General features: G+C 37.5%; 2 protein-coding genes across 5 annotated transcripts in view; both read right to left on the bottom strand.

Annotated features, from left to right (window-relative positions):
- Window positions 1-1493, bottom strand: part of PKD2L2 (polycystin 2 like 2, transient receptor potential cation channel) — a 42647-nt gene extending 41154 nt beyond the window's left edge. For 2 of the 3 annotated variants that reach the window (XM_032837731.1, XM_032837734.1), the window contains exons 1-2: window positions 1396-1493; window positions 557-658 (exon numbers count right to left, since the gene is read on the bottom strand). In XM_032837731.1, the coding sequence (XP_032693622.1) occupies window positions 557-658; window positions 1396-1426 (133 nt within the window). In that variant the 5' untranslated portion in view covers window positions 1427-1493. Of the gene's footprint in view, window positions 1-556; window positions 659-1026; window positions 1331-1395 lie in introns of those variants that run through there. The other variant, XM_032837732.1, reaches the window with a different exon arrangement.
- Window positions 1494-3030: 1537 nt separating this feature from the next.
- On the bottom strand, window positions 3031-22774 carry MYOT (myotilin). 2 transcript variants are annotated; one of them, XM_032837741.1, is made up of 10 exons: window positions 22667-22774; window positions 19504-20070; window positions 14651-14825; window positions 13416-13520; window positions 9527-9576; window positions 8616-8748; window positions 6681-6888; window positions 4406-4571; window positions 3844-3977; window positions 3031-3658 (listed from the first exon to the last, which is right to left on the bottom strand). In XM_032837741.1, exons 2-10 carry the CDS (start codon window positions 19857-19859, stop codon window positions 3486-3488), a joined length of 1500 nt encoding a protein of 499 aa, XP_032693632.1. In that variant the 5' UTR covers window positions 19860-20070; window positions 22667-22774; the 3' UTR covers window positions 3031-3485. The 2 variants fall into 2 exon arrangements, with proteins under 2 accessions (XP_032693632.1, XP_032693633.1); XM_032837742.1 differs by having other exon boundaries at window positions 9527-9573.
- Window positions 22775-25829: the final 3055 nt, after the last annotated feature.

Here is a 25829-nt window from a genome sequence, read left to right as displayed (position 1 = left end):
ATGATGAAATGCTCTTTGATAAAGATTTAGTCAATGCTTTTGACCCACAGATAGGAGAAATGCAGATTGAGAGGTTTTCCCAGTCTCCTTAAAAATTTGCATTGATACATACGTTCTGTGACTCTGCACCAGCATATTTTATTATAAACTGTACAACAGGTCAGGGAAAGAAACAGACACCAAGACTAACTTCTTTGGCCTCATTTGTAGTATGACCTATGAAACTGAATTAACGCATCCATGCGGCTGTAACAGAAATCACATCAGAATTGCCAACTCAAGGGCATAATTATATTTAAGATTGAACTGAAAACTCAAAAGTCATAATTCTATCAACGTTGACTATGAAAGCTTTTCATTACACCTGTGACCTAAAGCTTTGCCCTTTAAGAAATGGAAACAGTGTCAATCTAAATGAATTTAAGTAAGTCTAAAATGTGTCACTTTTTTTAGAAGTCTTAGTCTGAGAGCCTATGCTTTATAAAGTACATGTTTTATTTTTCACCTCCACATAAACTTCTTAGTTCAGTGTCTTCACCTACATCTGTATACTTACATATACATAGGTTTATTAAAAAAATAAAGTAGAGTGCCAATTCCTGAAGTGTGGTTCTAATTTCTACTTCCTTACTGTAATGCAGGTTAGGTTTCGGAGTCCCTGTGAGACACAAAACAAATCGTTTCCTTACATTATTATGCAATTTATAATGTATATAAATAACGATGATGGGAAAACACAGCCACTTGTAGCGGATACACTGTGTGAAGGAAAGCTCCAAGGGCTACTGGTTATTTTTTTATTCTCACTTTTGTGAAGGAGGAATAATTACACTTCCCATGAGGGGTGAGCGGGCAGTCATTTTATGACTGAGCACTAATGAATTTTATGTACTACACGGACGTTCTCTCAGAAGTCCTGTCTGAAAGTGAAAAAAAATACACACACAGACACACACACACACACACACACACACACACGAAAAAGAAAAAAAAAATCCCTCATCTGTCCCTAACCGTATTCTCTACCTTCTATATTGCTTCTTGGGAAGGCTGGCTTCTGCTGGAGGGGGAAAAGGACTCGGCCTGGGGTTCCTCTACGGAGGTAATACTCCCTAGATCAAAGACGGACTTCGCCGAATGGCCTTGTGACAGTATTTGCGCATCGGGTAACAAACCCGGGCTCGAGCCTCGGGCAAGGGGCGGGTGCCATATCGCCTCAAGGCTTCAGTTTTCCCATCTGTGAAACGGGACCCCTGTTCACCCGTTCTCAAGGGGAGGCTGTGAGGGCTAAACGTGCTATCTTTCATGAATAGATACGGGGCTACATAGTTCCTTCCACCGCACTTGTCACTGCCAAATCGGCTCTGCCTACAACTCCCTAGGATTACCCCTCACCGCCTCGGTGCCACCGCGACGCCTCAGCCATGGCCGACCTGGACAACGACGCCCGTTCGACCTCCTCGGGCGGCCGCGCTTGCGCGTAACTTTGCGACCCGCGCCACCTAGATCCTGCGCCTGCGCAAACCCTCACGGTCCTGCACCAGCGCAATCCGTGCTACAAGTGGCCAGCGCGCATGCGGACCACGGACGCTCAGGCAGGCCGGCGGCTGAGGCGGGGTTGGAAACTGCGGCGTCTTTTTTCCGGCGGAGGGCCGGCATCTCCGGCGACCCTGGTTTGGGGCCTGGGGTTGGTCGTAAAATTCGTAGTGATTAATTCTAACGGGCTACTGTGTCTTGAACACCTTTTACATTTATTGGCTTGTTTAGTCTTCACATCCCCCCTTCCTGAAAGGTAGGTGTTTTATCCTCATTTTAGGTCTGGAGACGCCGAGGCGCTGAGAGGGTCAGTGATTTACCGAAGTGCACAGGTGGTCAGGGCAGGTCGGCTGGACGCCAGAGCCCCAGTTCCTAACCAAGCGCCCACTCTGCCGCTGCTGCTTGCAGACATGGGTTTTCGTTAACCGAGAGCTGCTGTTAGAAATAGCTTCCACCCCTCCTGCCACCCAATGTGGCTAAAGAAAACGATAAAGTAGAATGGAAAAAAAAAAAAAAAAATCCAGCTCTGAAGTGATTATGTGGAAGAGTAGGCCAAACAGGAGACCTGAGGAGCCCAGACTCACATCTGGCCCTGAAGCTTTGCAAAGATGGGAAGGTTTGTAAACCAAAGACTTTTGGCTGTAAATTAAGGCATCCAGAACCCTGCCAGGATATGAGACAGGAGAGAGTCTCGTGTTGGAAAAAAGGAAAATGAAACGGAATGTAATAGACCCCGGGGCAGCCGGCAAAGAAAACCATCAAGCTGCTGGGGAAGGAAAAAATAAAGCCTCTTTTGTTATTTCCCTGAAAGAGATGTCGAGTGATGTTGATAAATGCTATTTTATGTGTAGATAAAAAACAAACCGAGGACACACAGCAGAGACGGTCAAAGACTACCAATGATAAAAGGAACAGGAGAGGCCTAGCAAAAGGCCATGGCCAGTGGACCGGAGGCCTGAGAAGAAAGGACTAGTGTCCTCGCTTAAGGAATAGTGCAATAAAAGGATTTCCCCTTTCCTGTACTTAGACTCTCAGATGCTCACAAAATTATGCTTTCTAATGTAATAGGTTATATGAACTTGAAATGTAGGAGGACACCCAACCCTACACCCCAGGCATTCAAATTTACATGAAATGTAAGAATTAAGCAGATGACTCTACAAACTATTCTTTTTCCATTGAGCTCAGTAGACTCAAGGGTTTTGAAGACTTAGTGGCTTTTTTGGTTAAAACAAAATCACAGTTTCAGGAGAGATTCTGTCAGGATTTAGTTATTGTGGTTGCTTGCTTTTGAAGTGCAAACCGTGGAAAGTCTAGCTTAATTTCCGAAAGAATTGACTGAGCTGTATTGAGCTTCATTGAGACAGTTCTAGAACATAATTTTGTTGATTTTTTTGGACCTTGTTATTTTTAGATTTTGATAAGTGTTGTATAGCATATAGAAACCAGAATTTATATTTTAAAGATCTAGACTTTTGTGAAGAGAAGACAGTCTGTTTTAAATATTTGAAATTTTATTCTCTTTTGACATTGAACTATGGAACACTCAGATAATCTATACCATGTTAGTATTCCTATAAGAGAAAATGGGTGAAACAGTATTTAGAAAGCAGTACCAGTAAACCTTATTACAAGCATTAGATGTGCTTAAAGAGTCAATATTAATTCATAACCTGTAATTGTTAAATGTGTATGACTTAAATGTTAAAATATAACATTTTAAGATAGTCTTCTACAATTACAAACCCATATACCCAGATTTTCCATGGGCTTCGCAAACCAGAGAAGAAGATAGAATGTGCAAGAGTCAAAGGATAAATATAAATATATATTAGTTATATTATCTAATTAAAGCCATAATCTGTTAATACAGCTATGGATTTGTTTTAAAAATTTAATTGAATATATTACTAATAATGTAGTTGTGTTTTCCAGTGTTGGTAACCTCATTAAAGTTCTTCACTTTCATAAAGTCCAGATTGAGCTGCCAGACGCTGAAATTCTCCTTCAGGGTTAAAAGCTTGTTTCACATCCAGACCTTTACCATTAAGTGCTAAATATTTGCTGAAAGTTGGTCGAACACGTAACTGCTTAGGAGCTGGAAGAGTTTGGTTTTGACGGACTGAAATAAGATAAAAAAGAGGTTAATTCAGAAAATCTGTTCTAAACAAATGGGTTGCCCTAGATATCCAGTATCAGACAGGAAAAGAAAAAAAAGTCACAACTGATTATTCTTATATTATGCTGGGATTTGTGTTTTTTATTAAATCTTTCTGATTAAGTCCCTGGGTTGAGAGCATGACATACCTGTAACATCTAATCTTGTGTTACATGTGGTCACTCCAGCTTCATTAACTGCAGACACAGTATACCACCCAGCATCTTTCTTGTTTACATCTTTTATTAGTAAAGTAACTCTTCCAGAGTTATCATGATATAAACTGAAAAGAAACAGTAATAAAACAATGAAGTGTAGGTATTAATTTTCCTGTGAAACTTTTTTTTTGATGCCTCTGAGCCAGAGGGACAGACTGTAAGAAAATGAACCATTTGGAAATTCTGAGACAGTACCTAGTCAGTGCCAAATAGCTATTGGCTTTATTGAGTTTAATTCCCCCCTTTAATATTTTTGTGTCATTATTTCCTTGAGCCGTCTTTCTCTATGGTTAGTAAAAAGGTAAATCCTAGCTTTATGCCCTAAAGTTTTCATTAGTGGAATTGGGGGTTAATGAGGTTTATTGTATTTTCTCTCCATGTTTTAAAAACTAGACAAAGTGAGATTACAGAAGCATGCCATTTATAATACATTTCAGGTACAACTGGAATCACCCAAATAAACTACAGTTATGTCTAAAAATACTTATCCTACCTTATTCGATCAGTGTTGAATTGTACCATTTCATTATTTCTTTTCCAGAAGAGCTTTGGTGGAGGTACAGCTGAGATTTGGCATTCTAGCTTCACTGAGTCTCCCTCAAAAACTTTTTTGCTCTGTGGTTTGTAGATAAACATTGGTGCTCTCCTATGTTCTTTTGCTACGTATTAATAAAAAAGAATTCAAATATTCAGAATATTATAAAAAAATAAGTTAAACCAAGGTATTATGAAATTTGTGTGTTAATACAAAAGTTTTAAAAAACCGTAACTCAAGAAGATTGGAAGCTTTATGTTTTAGCATTAGTTAAAACAATGTGTAGCAGTACTATTTTGTATTATACCAAATAGAGTTCTAAAACAGTAATGTTGCGTTGGATTTATAATCATGTTTCATTCAAAGAATTTAAGTTATATTTTCATTTATGTCTCTTCAGTAAGGAGGTATCATGTGTGGTGGCAAAACCAGACAACTTAGGTTCAAATTGTCTATTTGCCCCACCAGCCATGCCAAATTGGGAAAAATTTGTTTGGTTTCTCCGAGGCTCAGTTTTATCTATTGTAGAACAGATAAATAGAAAACCCATTTTAAAGATTATTTATTTATTATGTATTTGTCAGAGAGTGAGCACGTGCACAAGCAGGTGGAGTGGCAGGCAGAGGTGGAGGGAGAAGCAGGCTCCCCGCCAAGCAAGGACCCTGATGTGGGACTCAATCCCAGGACTCTGGGATCATGACCTGAGCCAACGGCAGTGGCTTAACCAACTGAGCCACCCAGGCATCTAGAAAACCCATTTTAAAAGGAATACAGGTAATAGTGACTGCTCTGCCTCCCACTACTGCTCAAAATACTGTGAGGATTAGCTGAGATAATGAAGAAATATTTTATAAACTGTAAAATAGTATACAAATATCTGTAATTGGTATGTCATTTCTTTAATTACCTGAAGGAAAAGAGGAAATTATATACTACTGTAACCCTGTCTTTTCTGAGGAGAAATGAAATTGGACAGATGTCTGCCAAGGCCTTTTTTAGCTCTAATGTTACAGTATTTCTGGAGCTATTGCACAAAAAGATTTGCCCAGAGCTTAATCACCTGAATTGGATTTTTTTTTTTTGATTCCCAAATCACTACTTTTTCCCTTAGAGTGAGGCCCATTATTATATCATAGAATAATCTTAAAGGTTTTTCGTTAATATGAGTAGAATGCAAACTTAAGGAAGTTGTCCATCCTTTAACTTATCAGGATTTTATATAATCAACAGTGAGTTGTAGCAAAGTATCTCTTTTGCATTATGCCACAACTTAAACCATTACAAATGAAATATATATTTAAAGCCCTTAAATTGTAATATTTTAAAACAGTACCTAAGTTTTATAAGAAACTGCCTTACTGAAGGCAAATTCGAGACATGAGTTCAGTTAGGCATATCTGTTTTTCTAAAGCAAGTAGGTATATTTTTGTTATAGAGACTAGTTTCTAGTAAAAAGAAGTTTAAACTAAGGCTAAAAGTTAATATTTATTCCTCAGTTTTAAATTATGTGTGACCATGACAGTTCTATAAAGATAAGAATCAGATTATTTTGGATTATAGATCAGAGATACGGCCAGACTAATGTTTTCTACTTTAAGATCCTTCAGTTATATCTAGAAATGCTTCTATAGTTTACCCTCGAACAACGCGGGGTGTTGGAGCACCCCACCCCACCACATGCAGTCAGAGATCCGTACGTAACTTTTGACTCCTCAGAAACTTAACTACTAATAACATACTCTTGACTGGAAGATTTACTGAAAATATAAATAGTCAATTAACACATATTTTATATGCTACATGTATTATATATTGTATTCTTAAAGTGAAGTACACCAGAGAAAAAATATTATTTAAAACATCGTAAGTGAAAATAACATACAGTACTGTGTTGTAAACAGTCTGCATGTAAGTGGACATGTGGTGTTCAAGCCCATGTTGTTCAGGGGTCACCTGTACTGTCTTATTTTGTCCAAAATTGCACCATATCTTTATTTCCTTTCCTGAAAAGCTTTAGTTCTAGGTCTGTCCTTGAAGTTTCACTGAGTTTCTCTCAAAAATGCTCCCTCCCCCCTCCCCACCATTCTGTGACTTTTAGATAAAAATTGGCATTCTGTTGGGTTGTGTAGACATTAGCCTTAAATAAGTCATCTGGGCTTTTCTTTTTCAACACTTGCTTTTGAAAATACTGCTGGATATTAAGGAACTCTTGAAGATCTCTTTGAAGGCTTACCCAGGACATCCAACTGCACAGTAAAGGTGGCTTCTCCTGCTCTATTCTTGGCAACACACACATAAGCACCTGCATCTGAAGTTCTGACCACTTCAAAGATGAGTGAATGAAAACCCTTTTCAGACACTATCATTTTGTGAAAATCATCTGATTGAACTGGTCTTCCATTCAGATACCATGACACATCAGGAGCTGGCAGTCCGCTTACCTGGAAAGGAAAACACAAGAAGGAGATGACAGAATTTTAAATTATATCATCACTGGAACCTATTTGTCCATTTATAAATTTAAACAATTCCAGTATCTGAGTGGGTTTGTGGTTCAAAATGCGAAGGAAGATCTTAAAAAGGTATTTGGTTTCAACAATTTCTTAACAAAAACAGTGGAAATTAAAACTCTTTGAGGTGAATTTAATATTTTCAGACTACCTCAAACCACATCTAACCCTTCCATATGTAACCTCAGGCTCCTTAAGATCTCCCAGTTACTATATTTAGAACATTAATTTATGTTATATAGGTCTCCACAAGAAATATGAAGTCCTCTGGCTTTTTTCGATTATGGTGACTGCAGATGAAGTCCCAGAGGGACATGCATGTCATGATTGCTGATCTAATGAATGACTTTACCATAACAGAGTGCCCTTGAGCTGTAATTCTGCTGTTTAAATGCCAGTTTGTTAAGTGTTTTACTATAACCCATAACAGTTAAATTCATATACTTTCATTCATAAGGAATCCAGAAGACGTAAGAAAAGGATTCCAAAATGAGGATAATAAAAATGTAGGTCTTTCTAAAGATCTCTTCTAGCTTGAAGAACTCTTCTAGGCCAAGTGAGCAGCTTGGCTTGAATTTTTTAATGGAGAAGAATTGAGGAATTTTGATTTAGAAATCCTATTGTTTTGGTAGCTTCACTTATGTCTTTAGTATGGAGTGGGCACTATTGTGAGTACCTTATGCCTGTTTACTCAGTTAATCCTCATAAGAACTTTATGAGGTAGGTACATTTGTTACTCCATTTTACAGATGAGACAAAAAGCATAGAGGTTGACTGTCTTAAGTAAGGTTACACAGCTGAATGGTGGCAGAGCCAAGATTCAAACCCAGGTAAGCTTAGCTCCAGAATTTTTGTTCTTACCTACTATACATGTTACTTGTTAAGGTATACAGTAAGTTATTTATTTATTTATTTATTTTGTTAGAGGGGTGGGAAGGGGCAGAGGGAAGAGAGACTCTTAAACAGGCTCCATGCCCAGCACAGAGCACGACATGGGGCTTGGTCTCAACCCTGAGATCATAACCTGAGCCGAAATCAAAAGTTGGACACTTAACCTACTGAGCCACCCAGGTGCCCTAGGTGTGTAGCAAGTTATGAAGAGGAAGAGGACTTTTTATTTATTTATTTATTATTATTAAATTTAAGATTTTATTTATTTATTTGACAGAGATTACAAGTAGAGAGGCAGGCAAAGAGAGGAAGGGAGACAGGCTCCCTGCTGAGCAGAGAGCCCGATGCAGGGCTCGATCCCAGGACCCTGGGATCATGACCTGAACCGAAGGCAGAGGCTTTAACCTACTGAGCCACCGAGGCACCCCAGGAAGAGGACTTTTTAAAAATTTATTAACATATAATGTATTATTTACTCCAGGGGTACAGGTCTGTAAATCATTAGTCTTACACATTTCACAGCACTCACCATAGCACATACCTCCCCAATGTCCATAACCCACCCACCCTATCCCTACTCCCCTACCCCCGAGCAACACTTAGTTTGTTTCATGAGATTGAGTCTCTTATTGGTTGTCTCCCTCCCAATTTCATTTTTTCCCTCTCTAGCCCCCACGACCCCCTGCCCTGCCTCTCAAATTTGGAAGAGGACATTTTTCAAAACACAGTATCTTGTTAATTTTCCTCCAGTATTTTTGAACTCTTACTTTGAAATCCATTCTGTAGAATCTTCCTTCTTCAATTGACATGTTCTCTGGCACTTGAATGAAACGAGGTGGGTAAAATTTCTCCTGGATTGCATCCTGATCATTCACATCTCCCCTTGAAGACGATCTGCTTCTACAAAAATATTTTAGTAATCACTCTGTAGGAAAGTTGTCATTGTTCTTCCTTTTACACAAATACAGTTAAGCCATTGTATTGGAACTCCCAGAGTCTATACTGTTTTATGCAGTAGTGTAATAACAATAGAGAGACCTTAGGACATGGCATATTTAATGATTATTAGAAATGGTAGCAATTTAAAAACATTTGGTACAAATTATACATCTTTTTGTTTTTTGTACAAAGCTGTAAATTGACAGAAAAACTGATTAAAATGCAGAGTACCCCATGGATGGTTCTTACCATGTGCAATGATTTAGTAATTGGAATTGGGTTTTAATTATCATGAGGAACTTTTCTTAACATAGACATGTGGTCCTGGCTTATTTGACCAAAACATATAAAAAACCTCTGAGATAGTTCTGAGAATTAATGGATAAAAATTTTGACAATCCTCTCAGACATTAGAAAATTCATGTTGTTTTTTATAAAAGGTGTAGGAGGCAAGGCTTTGTAAATATTACATTTTTTAAAAAAGATTTTATTTATTTATTTGATAGAGATTACGAGCAGGCAGAGAGGCAGGCAGAGAGAGAGGAGGAAGCAGGTTCCCCGCTGAGCAGAGAGCCCGATGTGGGGCTGGATCCCAGGACCCTGAGACCATGATCCGAGCCGAAGGCAGAGGCTTCAACCCACTGAGCCACCCAGCTGCCCCAAATATTACATTTTTAAGCTGGAAATATTTTTGGTAGCAAAATGTTTCTTTAAGATTGAGAATTTTTTTTTTTTTTACCTTACTTGTGATGTAGGAACTTGCAGTCGTGCATGTTCTGAGTTGTGCTGCTTGAAATTAAAACAAAGTGAGAATGTTAATGTGGTTGTTAGCTTGAAATGAAGCAGAATTAAGTAGTCTTGGTTGAACATTTCTTTCCTGTTTTTGTGCAGTCGTGGTTAATTCTATATATAGTTGAACCTTGAACATCCGTAGTTTGAACTATACAGGTTGACTTATATGTGAGTTTTTTTGAAAGATAAATACAGTACAGTACTTTATTTTTAAAAATTATTTATTTTTTTTTTAAGATTTTATTCATTTGACAGACACACAGTGAGAGAGGGAACACAAGCAGGGGAATGGAAGAGGGAGAAGCAGGCTTCTTGCTGAGCAGGGAGCCCAATGTGGTGCTTGATCCCAGAACCTTGGGATCATGACCTGAGCTGAAAGCCTGATGCTTAACTGACTGAGCCACCCAGGTGCTCCTACAGTACAGTACTTTAAATGTATTTTCTCAGCATCTTTTCCCTCTAGATTATTTTAAGAATATAGTATGTAATACATATAGTATACAAAATATGTGTTAATTTATTTACTGGTAAGGCTTCTGGTCAGCAGTGGGCTAATAGTAGTTGTTGGGGAGTCAGAAGTTATATGTGGATTTGCACTATATGAGGGGGGCTCAGCACCCCTTACTCCTGCATTGTTCAAGGGTTAACTGTTAAGCGATTAGAATATAGTGTACCGAGCTTCTAATACTTTAGCAAAAAATCCCCAGAATTAATAGGACTGTTCAACAGGTATAATATATGAAAATTAGCTAGCCTTAGGATTCCTGGTGGTTCATTTTTCATGTGACTGTTTTACAACAAAGGGCGATGTGTTACCCTGGTGTATTTGAAATGAGAACACATAGTACAGATTGTCCTTTAGTGAAACAGGAATAGACATGAAGTCATTTGTGTTGGCAGTTAATACAGGGTATTATGCCCACTGCTCAAAAGTGCACCAACAGCAATTAGCACATATTAGACTGGAAAATACTTCTCTTTTTAGCTCATGGCACAAAATCATAATAGACACCATGGAAGATATGTGTAGAGCTCTGAGAAGGTTTGAAAACAAAATTAATTACTTCCTGCCTAATAAAAGTATATTTAAGCAGGTATCTTTTGAGATTTATATTTAAGCACTGGAAAATTATTTCCATTTGAGAATAAAACCAGAAATTGCTGGAAACCATAATTAAATGACCAAATACTTGGTGCTTATTTTGTGCATTTTACTGTGTTTGGCATAGTAGTGACTAGTGAAAAATATATCCATATCCAAATATCTGGAAAACATCTATATAACAATGCAGCAAATCTGAGTACAAATAATTTATTTTGGGATGAATATGTTTAATGTATTTGGTCATTTTAAAATTCTTATAACTCTAGGGGCACCTGGGTGGCTCCATGGGTTAAGCCTCTGCCTTCGGCTTGTCATAGTGTCAGGGTCCTGGGATCGAGCCCCACATCGGGCTCTCTGCTCAGCCAGGGCGCTGCTTCCCTGTCTCTCTCTGCCTACTTGTGATTTCTCTCTCTCTCTGTCAAATAAATAAATCTTAAAAAAAAAGTTTAAGATTCTTATAACTCTAACAATTATTGGCTAGTCTTAAGGTTCTCTAAGCAACATGTCAAAATTCATTTATCAAATCAACTAACTTTTTGGTAAAAAATAAAAATAATCTGATTAAATCCAAAGTATCCGAATTAAGTTTTTAATTTTTCCTATAGTGATAGTTTGAGTATGTACATATTCATATTCAGAGGTGTCATATTTCAGTTTTATGTAACCTGATGACATTTTGGGTTATTAGAGTATTTGAAGTGTACCAAAAAAACCCTAAGATTTATCCTTTCTGATTTCATAATGGTATGTTTTGCTGTTGCCTTTTTTCTTGGTACCATCACTTTTATTTTATTTATTTGTTTATTTATTTATTTATTTTTAAGCTTTTATTTATTTATTTGACAGACAGAGATCACAAGTAGGCAGAGAGGCCGGCAGAGAGAGAGAGAGGAGGAAGCAGGCTCCCTGCTGAGCAGAGAGCCCGATGTGGGGCTCGATTCCAGGACCCTGAGATCATGACCTGAGCCGAAGACAGAGGCTTTAACCCACTGAGCCACCCAGGCACTCCATCACTTTTATTTTAATGTTTTTAAAGAATGAGTAAGAAAAATGATAGATCCTTGCCTTCAAAATCATACACTGAATTTATAATATACACCATGAATATAACATTGTTTTGAGTTACTTCTACTAATAGAGGCAGTTTCCCATCTTCTTGCTGTAATCTGTACCAGTTCAGAGCCCAACACACAGTAGGTGCTCCGTGTAAAATAATTAATTGAATGAATGTATGAACTGTTGAGTACCCAGAGATTCAAGTTCTAATTTTCTAATTAGTTGCACTGTTAGACCCTGCTCCATCCTTTTTAGTAGTTGCATTTATTTATTTATTTTTTATTTTTTTTTTTAAAGATTTTATTTATTTATTTGACAGACAGAAATCACAAGTAGGCAGAGAGGGAGGCAGAGAGAGAGAAGGGGAAGCAGGCTCCCCACCAAGCAGAGAGCCCGATGCGGGACTCGATCCCAGGACGCTGAGATCATGACCTGAGCCGAAAGCAGAGGCTTAACCCACTGAGCCACCCAGGTGTCCCTAGTAGTTGCATTTAACAGAAACAAAATCCTATTTTTAGCTTCCTGTGCTTAGAAGCTTGGAGTTCTTGGGTGCCCAGTTTCATCACATTGGCTTCCGGTTTCTTTTGGAATTTTTGACAAGAAATGAGTCTGTTTCTCCAACTCTATATTTCTCTTCAGGGTTAAGTTTACTTTTTAGAATGCAATTGATCAGAAATAAGCCTGGGGGCACCTGGGTGGCTCAGGGGGTTAATAAGCCTCTGCCTTTGGCTCAGGTCATGGTCTCAGGGTCCTGGGATCCAGCCCCACATCAGGCTCTCTGCTCAGCGGGGAGCCTGCTTCCCCATCTCTCTCTGCCTGCCTCTCTACCTACTTGTGATCTCTGTCTGTCAAATAAATAAATAAAATATTAAAAAAAAAATAAGCCTGTGGGATATTCACTTTATGCCTGCCCTAAAGTTTATCCATTCTTGGAAAAGATCCTTTTGTTAATGTTCAAGCCATTACTCAAGGCTTTTTTATTGTTCCTTGTTTTTTTGTTTTGTTTTGTTTTTTAAAGATTTATTTGACAGACCACAAGTAGGCAGAGAGGCAGGCAGAGAGAGGAAGGGAAGCAGGCTCCCTGCCGAGCAGAGAGCCCTATGCGGGGCTCCAGCCCAGGACTCTGAGATCACGACCTGAGCCGAAAGCAGAGGCTTTAACCCACTGAGCCACCCAGGCGCCCCCCTTGTTTTGTTTTTAATAAGAAGCGTTTTTGAATACAAAAACGGAATTGGATGTTTCATTAGTTCCACAATTATATTTTAAGACATTGAAATGATAAACAGCTTATGAGAAAAGGTTATAATTACTTTGGCTTAGAGTTTTAACTCCTGTCCTATTAAAGGTTTACAACTCATTCTCTATCTCTACTGACATTGGAAAAGGAGCTCTAGGTGTAACAGACCCCTAAATGTCCAGATGAAAAGTGACACTGTTAGCTTTCTGGTGTTTTGTTTTTGTGACATTTCATATGCTGATACTAGAGCATCAGAAAACGGGATAAAATTCTAAGTTTCTGTGTACTTTAGCTCATTGTGGCCTCTACTTTTTATACCTAATGGAGCATGGGAGTGATTGACTTTTGCTTCAAACTGTATTTACAAGCATTTGGAAAAACACATTTATAAATTACATGAAAGAAAAATATTCCAGTTAGGTAAAGATTATAATTTACCTGCGGTGACTCTTGTGCCTCACTGTCATTTTGAGCTTGAAACACAGCAGCTGCGTTCTGTGGTCCTAGCAATCTGCGAGCCATCTTCTCCTCATATGTGAGCCGCTTTAAAGAAATCATTCATTAAGGAGATAGTAATGAGATTTAATAAAAGTTGTTTATATTCCTTTACCTTAAAACCACCAAGATTTATACCAAAGAAGTATGGTTCTGTCTATTGAATTACAGAGATATACTATGTTTTAAAACTTTGTCTTCATTCAAAGCATTTCTGTTCCATTCTAGTGCCACTTCCCTCATCTGTTTTCCTCTTGCTTCTGGGAAAGGCAGGCATAATCACCTTAAGTAAGGGGAAATTCTTCGCCTTCCATTTTGTTCTGCATGGTCTCATTGGCTCCGTCTTTGAATATAGTACTGCATATTCTCACATGAAGAAATAACTTTTATTAAATCAACACTGAACATCAGATTTCTGGTTGAAAGCAGTGCAAATGGTATGTTAAATATTTTGGGATTTAAGGTATATAGTGCTTTTTAAGAGATAAGTGACTAATACAGCGGGTACAGAAGAGTTAGCTCATAAATCTCATAGCTATGTGTCCATCAGTAGTATAAACCAAAGTATGTGAAAAAGTTGACTGTTGGTTTTTTGGTCATTAGACATATTTTATGAGGAGTAGTGCTTAAAACAAAATTTTCATTAAATTATTAAGATTTCTTTTTCTTTTTTTGCTTCATTTTTTTACGTTGTTTTACATTCTTCTTTTGTGTCTTTCTTTTACTACTGAAAATTATGAGGTGTTTTCATGCTTTCATTTGGTATTGGATCCAAATCCAAAATATCACAATGTTTTCATTTGGTATTGGATCCGAATAGTCCCTCTTTTTATTTATTTATTTTTTAATTTTTTAAAATGATTTTATTTATTTATTTGAGAGAGAGAGAGAGAGAGAGAGCATGAGAGGAGAGAGATCAGCGGGAGAAGCAGATTCCCTGCCGAGCCGGGAGTCCGATGCGGGACTCGATCCCAGGAGTCCAGGATCAAGACCTGAGCCGAAGGCAGTTGCTTAACCAACTGAGCCACCCAGGCACCCCCGAATAGTCCCTCTTTTTAGATAATCGTATCCCTTGCGGATCATAAGGATATAGGTCTGTGAGACAGAAAGAGCTTTCTTACTAAGATTAGATTTTATAGTCTGATGGGCTTTTTGTGCAAAATAGATATTTTGCTTACTTGATTTCCGTTGTGAAGAAGGCTGTCCTTGCATTTTAGTTTTCTCTCCAAATCTTGAATCAGAGCTTCTTTTGATCCTTGTATTTCATGGTCAGGAGTCCTTGGGGTGGGCTTAGCATTTGCACTTTGGGATGGTTTAGCATTTACAGGTTGGCCAAATGAGGGTTGTTGATAACTTTAAAAAGAAAAAAGACTTTTTAAAAAGTTTTTATTTATTTAAGTAATCTACACCCAACGTGGGGCTTCAACTCAGGACCCTGAAACCAAGAGACACATGATCTTCTGATTGAGCCGGCCAGGTACCCCAGAAAAAAGATATTTAGCCCATTGAGCCACCCAGGCACCGCCCCCCCCCACAGAAAGAAGTTTTTTAAAAAAGATCTTCAGAGAAAGATGTGGTACTAAAATGTAATTAACCTCATTCTGTCAGTCACCTTTAGATAAGCTGAATCTACCACTTAGTACTATTACTGTTATTAAAACCAGTTTTCTAGTAACAGTCAAGAGGAATTTAATAAGAATGGTTACCAGCCTCTTCTTTTTTTAAGTCTTGGAAAATTAAAATTTTGTGGCTGGAGAAACAAATTAGATTAGTCATAAGGAGGATGTCATTCCTTGAAGATTTTTCCTAAAGAAGTGAGAGAGAGTAAGTCTAGTTACTGGTAGCTTGAGAGTTCTTCCAGTCTTATAATTGAATTTGGTAAGTTTGTTTTATGGATGGATACCATTGTCAGCCCCATGTGATCTCATGTTGACAGTTTGAAATTGGTGGTGATGGGAGTATGTATACTGGGGAAGTTGTTTACTACCACAAATCCTAACTCCTTTCTCCAGAGCTGGTTGTTAAACATTTACCAATATAACCACTGGTATTTAGTGAATCTTCTGTTGCTTTGAATGGAGTCTGCAGCTGACATAATCTGGCTTTCCTTTTAATTTCCAGTTCCTTTTAATTTCCTGTTGTACATAATTCAAGTGTGGTACTATATAACAAATAGCTTTTACAGTAACAATGGTTTCTTTAACATTGCTGAAGTGATTTTTAGAGAAAGAAAGGAATGATAAGAGGAGGAAGGAGAAAGAAATGTAACCTAAGCGCAAAGGGGGTTTGGGGAAAAAAAGAAAGCAAATTTGAATAGCAGTTGAAGAGTTTGGTTTAAATTCGTATTTCAAGTTCTAATCGTAAATTATCTTGAAAAATGGTCTTACCCCTCCCTGCCTTCCCCTGTTGATTGTGACAGAGTGCAGTATTTAGGGATTCCTGTATTATCACATTTGTTAGGTAGCTCGTACTTTGACAATTGTTTGTTCAGATTTCACCTAGTTTATTCATTTAGGGCCCTGCGGGCGTGTGCTTCTATCTGTTTAATGCAGGGTAACTGGTCACTGCCCTCAGTGAATATTTTAGCATTATGAAAATAAACGTTCTCCAGTTATCAAGATGAGGCAGACTGGATCTCTTTTCTGAACTGTTCCTGTTCAGATATTCTCAAAGGTCATTAAAAGAATTTATTTACTTATTTGACGGAGAGAGATCACAAGTAGGCAAAGAGGCAAGCAGAGAGGAGGAAGCAGGCTCCCTGCCAAGCAGATAGCCCGATGTGGGACTTGATCCCAGGACCCTGAGATCATGACCTGAGCCGAAGGCAGAGGCTTTACCCACTGAGCCACCTAGGCGCCCCATTAAAAGAATTTATAAGCTATGTGGAAATGTATCTCTTCAGAGAGGCGCCAGAGTTTCAATTCTGGCTTTGGGGACTTGGTTAGTAATCTCTAGATTGTAAACATTCTGAATTTAAAAAGATGGCTTATTACTCACCATTGTAATATTTATTTTCACTAACATGGACTTGTCTGTGTTAATGCTTAACTAAAGTCTGATTTGTTCTTAGTTAAGTAAATACCCAGACTAAGTGTTTAAATAAATAGTGAGTTGTATGTGTGTTTTTTGTTTTTGTTCTTGATTTTAAGATTGAATTTTCATGTCAAAGTAGTAAAATTCCTTTGTTCTTATAGATCTCCTATTATTCTAACTATATGAAGTTACAATAGCCTATTTTTAAAAAGATTTTATTTTTTATTTTATTTACTTTAGAGGGTGAGAGTGAGTGAGGGGAGGGCCAGAGGGAAGAGGCAGAGGAAGAGAATCTCAAGCAGACTCTGCACTGAGTGTGGAGCCTGATGTGAGGCTCGATCTTACAACCCTGAGATCATGACCTAAGCAAAAACCAAGAGTTGGATGTTTAACCAACTAAACCACTCAGGTACCACATGGCTTTTTTCTTTTTTGTTAGCCTGCCAACTTTATAAAAGTCACATGTTGTTAAAGTGAATTAGAATTAAATAATTTTGTTTTTAGACTGTCATAGTATAGTGCAATATATCTGAGAAATCCTGAAGGGTTATCAAAACCAAGCCTGAGAATCACTGATAATGTATGTGACCTAGTCAATTCATTCACAGAATTCCCCTCTCAGTTTAGAGATGGCCTAAGTGTTAAGACTAGATATGTGGTCATATTTATAAACTAATAGTATTCTTGCACTCTGCTTTATAGGTCTTCTTTTCCCCTATCATTAATCATCCAAATCCTTAATTTTGTTATAAATCATAAAACTGACTCTCTGAGCATGTAAAGAACACATGCTGAATGTCACACAGCAGGCTTTTTGAATGGAATAATTAGAATTAGAGTTCTCAGTTTCCAGCCTTTGGTTTGATCGACTGAATAAAATGTTTGCTTAAGGGTTTCCTACTGGTGAAAAGCTAAATAAAGGTTTCAAAGCAATGTAGGTCAGAATCCAAGGGATTATTTTTGAAGGCAGGGCAAACTAAAGCCCACCATAACAATGAGGGAGTTGTGCACAAATGTTCAAAGGGCCAGAGCTTTCCACCCTGTGCAGCTGGACACCGAATGAGTATCAAGTGGCTGTGGGAAGATTAAAAGAGTTATCTATGGTTCCTGCAAATGGGACAGCTAAAGCTGGATCTTTGATCTCTGGTTTGGGGACCTCCTATGCTTATTTCTTATACTTTCCATTTTTGCCTTTTTCTCTTAGTTCTGTCACAGAGCCAGGAACATGGTTGAGGTTCTTTAATATTTATTTGCAGTTTTCTTTTCTGGGCACATATTTGGAAAAGGGTTGAAAGACCAAGAAAAATAGTATAGTCAGAAAAGTTTATTTTATTTTACTTATTTTTTTTTCTTGTCCTGGGACCCCCAGAAAAGGTTACTTTAGATTTAAAGATGCTCATATAGGAAATCTGAAAATAATAGAAAACCAGATAGAAAATGATCATCTGGCTAAAATGTAACAAAAAAAATCTATGATGTATGATAACAGATAATGGGTATAATTGGAATTTTGGAGGGAATTCTTTCTAAGAGGGCTCTTAATTCTTAAAGGTGTCTTTAAGGGGCACCTGAGTGGCTCAGTGGGTTAAGCCTCTGCCTTCAGCTCAGGTCATGATCTCAGGGTCCTGGGATCGAGTCCTGCATCGGGCTCTCTGCTCAGCAGAGAGCCTGTTTCCCCTCTCTCTCTCTGCCTGCCTCTCTGCCTACCTGTGATCTCCCTCTCTCTGTCAAATAAATAAAAGAATAAAATCTTGAAAAAAAAGGTGTCTTTAAAAAATACTAGTTCAAACTTATGAATGCCGTTTTGTAGGTTAAAAAATAATAGTTGACTATCGGCCATTTTAAATGGTTCAGCCTAGTATATATAGGATTCTAACAAAAGTTTTTGGCTTTCTTCATTTTGATTTTTTTAAATGTTGGAAAGTATTCTTTGCAGGTTGAATTGCTGTGGTCAGTTCAACTGAGTTTCTGGACTTGTTACCAACAATAGGAATCTCTAGAAAAATTAGCCTCCAGAGAAGACTGAGAGAAATTATTGAGAATCTCAGCAAATCTGTTGATAAGCCTGCAACAAAACATATTCCATCAGACAGTTTTTCAAATGCCTCTGATTTAATTCTCTGGTGTCTTAGCCAGCCAACGGATAGGAAAACTGATAGCTCTAGGTTTGCATAAGCACAGAGCATTTAGTTCGTGTTTTAAAAAAAGCACAACCACTGTGTCCTTATTCATATCAGGTTCTCCTCGGACAGTTTTAGGACTTTGGAAGTAGTACATGTTTGCATAAGGCTCCAGGTAGTCTTCTCTTTATTTAGACAGAACAATCAGCTCGACCAATTTGGACATAGCATGGTTTTAATTACTAACGGGAACCCTAAGGTCATTTATCTTTTCAAGTCTTTCTTCTGATCATAGTAAGGAAAATTCATATACTTCAGCATCTGAATCACAGGTTTTATTTAAAAAGCTGGGTTTTTTTTTTTTTTTTTTTTTTTAGCCAAATGGATAGTCAGGATCAGAGGGGAAAATGGATAGGAAGAAAAGACTAAGACCGAGAAGACATTTAATAGCTTCTGCTTATGTGAGAGGAAATCCTATCTGAGGAAGAGCAGACAGGTGCTCTTTATCTCCGCTGAGCCCAGAACTAGAGCAATTAAATTTATAGCATGAGGACCTTAACTGGGAGAATAGTTCACTGTTCTTGGGTATGTTAGAAATCTTTTTTGAAGATGGAAAATAATAGGTTAAGTAATTGTATGTGGTAATAGGTGATTTGGGTCTATCTTAGTGTGGACATTAGAAAATGGGTCAGATGATTCTTACTGCCAGCACCCTGGTTCAAGTTGTTTTAGGAGAATGATGAAAGAGACCCTGAGGTCACATTGCCTGTTTAGATAGTAAATAGTGAACTAGGACATACCCCGCCGCCCCGCCAACTCCTCAGAAAGAGCTCAGTGTATATGCAGTATACAGTCACACACATAAAAAATTTACTTACTTGGAGTCCACATTGGAAGGGATTTTACTGCTACTATAGTCTGGCTGTGATGGTAATATTGAGCTGAGGAAGCTGGCTGGGGACTGGTTATAGGTGGCTGTAACCCTTTGGCCTGGGTTGGGGCCAGCATGCTGCTGGGGAGAAGCAGGGAAAGCAGAGGAGGACATGGTGATGTGAGAGCTCACTGTTGAGGAGGCAGAAAATCTTTGCTCTGTGCATTGGCGGGGCTGGATGAGAATGGAAGACTGTTTGGTCTGGCTAGAATAGCTGGATGTTTCCGGTCCAGGAGGCTGCAGTCTGGAGCCACATGGATTTTGGGATTGAAGAAAGTGTTTTGGACGTTCATAGTTAAACATGCTTAGCTGGTATATGGAAGACAGAGGCAATTTATTACTATAATGCTTTTCTCCTGGAAGGGTGGGGTCCTGAATTTGGGGTGGCAAGCCTGGAATCACAGAAGGTCCCAAGGAATCAGAAGCAACCTTGGTCTGCCCCTCCTTGTTGAGATCTTGGGAGTACTGTGCTCTTGTCTTTGATGGAGTGGCCTTCTCTTGAAGAGTATTGTTCCTTCAAAAGGAGAAAATGGTTCAGTTACAATATTTGCATAAAAAACAATGTTTAACATTTTTAGGAGCATCTATGCTTTTTTTTTGGTCTTATATGCTTTCAGGGTCACCTCAAGGTGGAACTTTTCTAGCTTCTAGACTTCTTCCTTTATCTCTGTCTTTGTACAAGTGACTTGTCTCCTGAGAACAAGAAAAAAGGGTTTATTAATGTCTGTTTGCCTCTGGGTAATTCTAAAAGCATGGCCAGGGGCTTCAAGATAAAGGAGCAGGAAATTTGAGTTTGCCAAGTGGTTACTTGTGGAAAGAAATTCTGTGATGTTGCTCAGTGTGAAAATTTAATGGTTTTAAGATTAGCTTTTGCCCAGATGGTACAGTTTCATTAAACAGAAATATTTAATGATTTAAATTATTAGTAGTTAAATATCTAACATCTCAGCTCCCATTCTATCTGAATTCTTCCCATTGCTCATGAAAACCAATGAACAGCCAATATACACCAGTTAATTAATGTCCTGGTGATCTCTGATGAATGATGTCTTAGTAAATCAAGGGGTACACCATGCTTTTTAATAAAGAACATAAACATCTGCATTTACTCCTTCAACCTTTCAGAATTCCTTAAAGTAGAGAGGGAACATGCATAAATCATTGTTGTCAACTTGGAGTATATATTTTTTTTACCTTTCAATGCACTGTCTCTTTTTTCCCCTTGATTCCAAATTGACCATAGTACCAAACTAGATGATAATTAAGAAGTATATGTGTATTTCTGTGTGTATACATGTTACTGACTGTACTCCAGAGCGATATGTAAATTTTTTTTGTTATTTTTAGATTATACTATCTAGTTATTGGTGTTGATATTCTCTTACAGTTTTACTTTTTATTATTTTTCTTATTTCATACACATTTTAGACTAATCTTAAAGCTGTTTTAGCCTCTATCTTACTTTTTCTTTTGAAATGGCAGACAAGGATGTACAGAAGGAAGTAAGGCAGTATGAAGCTAGTTATGCCTTACCCGAAAGGATAAGTGCCATTTTCTTACTCAACTATGCCTTGGTTCTTTTGACTTCCTATAACAGATCCCCACTTTGCATATATGAATCTTTTGCTCTTAAAATCATCCTTGAAGGGTTATATTTGCCTCTGATTTCTACCATTAGTATGGTAAACCTAAGCAGAACTATATATAGACATCACATACACAGACTAGCCCTATGAATTGTGGTGTTGGTTCTGTCTTTATTTAAAATATCAGGTAATTTAGTTCAAACTATATTTAATTTTATATACTATAACCCAACTCTGAGATAATGATAAATCAAACCATTAATTGATAAAGTTACCCCAACTGTCATCATCAAAATGAAATCTTAAGGTTGTTTAATTTCCTATCTTGAAGAATGTATCATTTTTAATGGAAAAAGACCAAATAACTTTATCCTAAGGCTGTGCATGTAGTTTAAAGTTAAAACTAGCACTTTTAGGAAAGAACAAATCCTACTGAACAGCCAAGAGAAAGATTCTGTTGAAAAAGAACACTTAAAAAGCCGTGTATTCCTTAATTTCAAGTTTATAAACACAAGCATTATCAACTAGAGTACATTTTAGTAATTAACTATATTAAGCCTTTAAGTTGTTGGAGGAAAACAACCAGAAGGAGGCTTTAATTAGATCATCTCAAAAAAGGACTCTATTTCAAGGCAAGTAGTTTTGTAGTTACGGGCTTATTCATTCCATTGCAGAATTGAATCCAAATTTGGTTCTTAAATTCCTTTTTAAGAAGGCAAATTATTCAGATTCATTTCATAAAGCAAGGAATAAACTGCTTAACAAATAGGCAGTAGATATTTTCCAAGACGTTCCCTGTTTTTCTTTATATATGTTTTCAAAATATCAACTATCTTGTACATTTTGGTATCAGCCTACATAGTTAACAATTACTGTTATTTTTCAAAGCTCAATTGAAAATATGTTCTTTCAAAAGTTTCATTGTTCTCATGTCTCAACAAAATTTTACACAGTTGTTCAAATAGAGAACTCTGAAAAGATTTTCATGTTTGTAGCTACTGTCCAACAATTTAATTCTATAATGGATTCTTCTATATGACAGAGACATTTTCTTCCAAATAGTGTTAAATAATTTACAGAGATTTTAGTATATGTGCTGCTGAAGTGAGCACAATTTACAGAGATTTTATAAATAAAATACTATGCAGTTTCCTATTTAAAAAGTCTTAACTTTTTTTCTTTCAGTCTCTAATATAGCATAGACTTGTATAAAAACTCCTTGAGGGTATTTTGAAGCTCTAGGACATCACCACAATTATAATCAGATCAAGTGTGCCTTTTCAAGGAAAAATGATGATTTAAAAATATTGACATACAACCATATTTCCTTGTACCCTTTCTATAATGCCTTCCAGTTTTCAGTGGAACAAGTAAGTTACTTTCTTCTCATATCTTGACATAATAACATGATGTTGTAATTTTCAGAGTTTTTATGTGAAGATCAATTTTGCACACGTTCCTCTGATTTGGACAAAAAACAAAAACAAAACCCCAAACTGTAGCAGAAATAAAGATGGGACTTACCCGTCGTTCTAGAGGGTGCCAGCTGGGTTTAACCCACTATTGAAGGGAAGGAAGAGGCATCCCCTTCTCTCACAGACTAATCTAGTGGCTCTGTGCTTAGTATTATAGCACCACTGACTTTTATCAGCTGCCAAACTGACATCTGATGTGCTTGCCTGTCCATCTACCTATGCTGGCATGTCAAAGTAAGAGTCCACAATCTAAACAATATCTCAGATGTCCTAGTGATATTTAAGGAGTGGGATTACTTGAGCTTCTCTTGCAGTCCTCTTTATTTTAGATGTGAATTTTGACTGTAAGCTTTTGCAGGCTCATACAGGGAGAAGAGCAAAGAGTTAGGAAATGGATAAAAGTATATAGAAAACTCAATTTCTTTATCGTGGTTGGGGCTTGGAATCCTTCCTGTTTAAGGAAGGGCTAAAAGGGAACCTGTATTCTGAGACTGACGTTCTATCCAGTAAAAATTCTCCCTAAATAAGACTAGTGATTGATGGGTTCCAAACTGATTTGTACTGGATAGTTGTTCATCTGAAGGCTCCCCCCCCACCGCCCGACCCCCTTGCCAAATACAAGTAGGGGTGGAGCAGAGTTCAAGCAGTTTGTTTTAGGAGACAGGGTGTGGTCTCAGCAAAGGCAGGAGAGCCACAGTGACAAGTCACTGGGGAGGTGGGGAGGTGGGGAGGTGGAAAAACATGATTTTGTTTCTTGGCAAGTTTTCTGAATCTGTATGGCATATGCCTCTTTGACCTTGTTCTTTTATTCTTTAAGAGTTTTGAAACACTTAAGAAATTACCAGACAAATAAGCATTCTGTACATTTGGGGCTTTATAGTGTCAACTCTTTTCCTTCATCTTCCTTAACTCTTAGCATTTATATACTTTACTCTCTCTTTTCATTAAGGAGACTGTCTTGGTATTTAGATGTCCATTTTTTGTGAACGGAGCTAAATAATTACAGAGGAAGAAAGCTTCAAATCAACAACAGAAGTAATAAAGAGGGGTAGGTGGCCTGAGGATCAGGTCAATTGAGTGGAATTAGCACCATTTAGTGGTTTCAGTTTTCATACGTTTCTCCTGTTTAAAGCATATCTATTTATTACCCTCCCTCATGGTGCTCCAGTATTGATTTAATTACCATGTACATGTAGGTCCATCCAATAGATGTTTGAGCACATATGCGCCATATAAAATTCTTCACAGCTGACCATGTAGGTGTATCTTCCTTTGGTGTTCAGAGAAGTTTGATAATTGCTTCCTGGGCATGCAGTCATTACTCAGTGGAAAAGGCATACTAGAGGGGATGAGTAGGTGTTTGCCTACCAAGTCTTATTTCAGGAATTTCCCAAAATATTTCTCTACATCTGCTCAGTGATATTTCAGATTATTATTAATAGGGACAAAGCCTTTTAATCCAAATTAGGAGTCTTAAAGTGTAAATTCAAGTGACAATAAAAGTAGCAAGAATAACCAACAAGTATAGCATTTACTATGAGTAGGGCTTTCTATTCTAAGCACTTTAAATTTGGCATATGTGACTGATAAGTGGTTCTTCGAGAGAACAGGGTTTGATTAGGGCAAGGAAGTGGAGATACTAGATTTGAGGTCTCTTAAAACCTAAATGTTTAAGTTGTTATCCTACCAGGCAAGTAGGAAAGATGCCCAGGACAAACTATGAAGTCCCCAATTTTACCTAGGGCAGATTGTAAACATACCATATTTGAGGAGGAATTTTATCCCATTTACTTTTTATCCTTTAAACTTTATCTCTTTTCTCTCCTTTGCTTTTGTAAGATATAACATTGGTTACAGTGTAGTAGCTCCATGGTAAATCTAGGCAAAGGTTCTTGCCCCAGTAAGGGGATCAAGGGCCGATTTTGGAAAGGAAAGGAAGGTATTCTTTCATGGCCCCATTGTCAGAAGTGAGTAGTTTATATTTAATAATCTGTTATGAATCTGTTTTTCTGCTTTTTAATATTTGGTTTGCTTTTTTGAATGGTGTTTTTTGTTTCCTCACAGACCATCAAATGGTTTAGTTGTTTATTTGGTAAAAATTGTCCTAAAATTGGAGTAATCCATAAGATGGCAGGTTGAGTGAACTATATTCCAATCGGTCGGCCAAGACCGTCTTTTTCATTTATTTCTCTAAATTATCAGTAATGGCCTCTGGTGAATCATTCTAGTGCTTCCCAGTATGTAGGTAACTTCCCACTATCTCACTGAACCATTTCCTGCTGCTTGTTAGGGGAATTCTTTCTTGTCTTATCATCAGTGGAAGGGTGGCTTGGCTATTTAGCTGTCACTCATTCATCCTTTCTTCATTTATAGCTCTTGTTTTTTTTTTTAAATGTAAACCATGTATTTTGTTGTAAAACGGTGCTGTGAGCTTCGTCTTTATAAAGTCTGATGTCAGATGTATGTGATGAAGCTAATTTCTGCTGCATCAACTGAGAAGGCAAATGACACATAGAGGATGGAAGGACTAATGAGTGGAGAACATTTTCATTTATTTTCAGGTTATGCATAATTCACTGTGATTACTGAAGTTCTGTCCTACTGTAGCACTTGTAATTTGAAATCTTTTGAGTGCTTGATTTGGTCTTACATTCTTTTCAAGCAAGAAGTAGTAATGGACATTCCACTAGGTTTGGAGTCAAACAATAAAAATGATAACATTAATTTGGTTAATGATCTTCAACTTTGTAGACACATTAACCTTCTTATTACCTGTTTTGGAGACCTGAGTGTGAGTGCCCACTCTGCCATATACTTGCTGTGTAACATTAGACAAGTTGCTTAATCTCTCTGAGCTTTAATAATTAACTGAAAAACAAAGATAGTATCTGTTTTACTAACCTAATCAGACAGAGGCTTGCAGAGAGACTCAAATGAAACAGGAAATCATGTAATGTACTCTTACATGGTATAAGGTATCTCCTCAACGAAGTTAAATGTACTCTGAGGGAGGGAGGGACTGTTTATTTTTTATCTTTCCCTGGGACACTGTGGCTCATAGTTGACATTCATTACAAACTTGTTAACTTTTATGGAACTTTCATTGAATAATTTTTCTAAAAGGTGATTTTTTTTAAATGAAAAAGATGGTAATCTCCTATGAGAGATATTGTATTATAGATTCAATGCCCCCCCCTTTTTTGATTCAGTGC

This window comes from Lontra canadensis, unplaced genomic scaffold (genome assembly GCF_010015895.1).
Source record: "Lontra canadensis isolate GAN:19392208 unplaced genomic scaffold, GSC_riverotter_1.0 scaffold99, whole genome shotgun sequence".
NCBI classification, from domain to species: Eukaryota; Metazoa; Chordata; class Mammalia; order Carnivora; family Mustelidae; genus Lontra; species Lontra canadensis.
Note: the sequence above shows the minus strand (reverse complement) of the source record. Positions and strands in the feature narration are given on the sequence as shown.

Coding starts and splice junctions, on each gene's coding strand:
- MYOT (XM_032837741.1), bottom strand. CDS start 19,859: ATGTTTAACTATGAACGTCCAAAACACTTTCTTCAATCCCAAAATCCA. Junction 8,749..9,526: donor GTTCCTACATCACAAGTAAG/GTAAAAAAAAAA, acceptor ATATTTTTGTAG/AAGCAGATCGTCTTCAAGGG. Junction 6,889..8,615: donor TCTACAGAATGGATTTCAAA/GTAAGAGTTCAA, acceptor TTTCCTTTCCAG/GTAAGCGGACTGCCAGCTCC.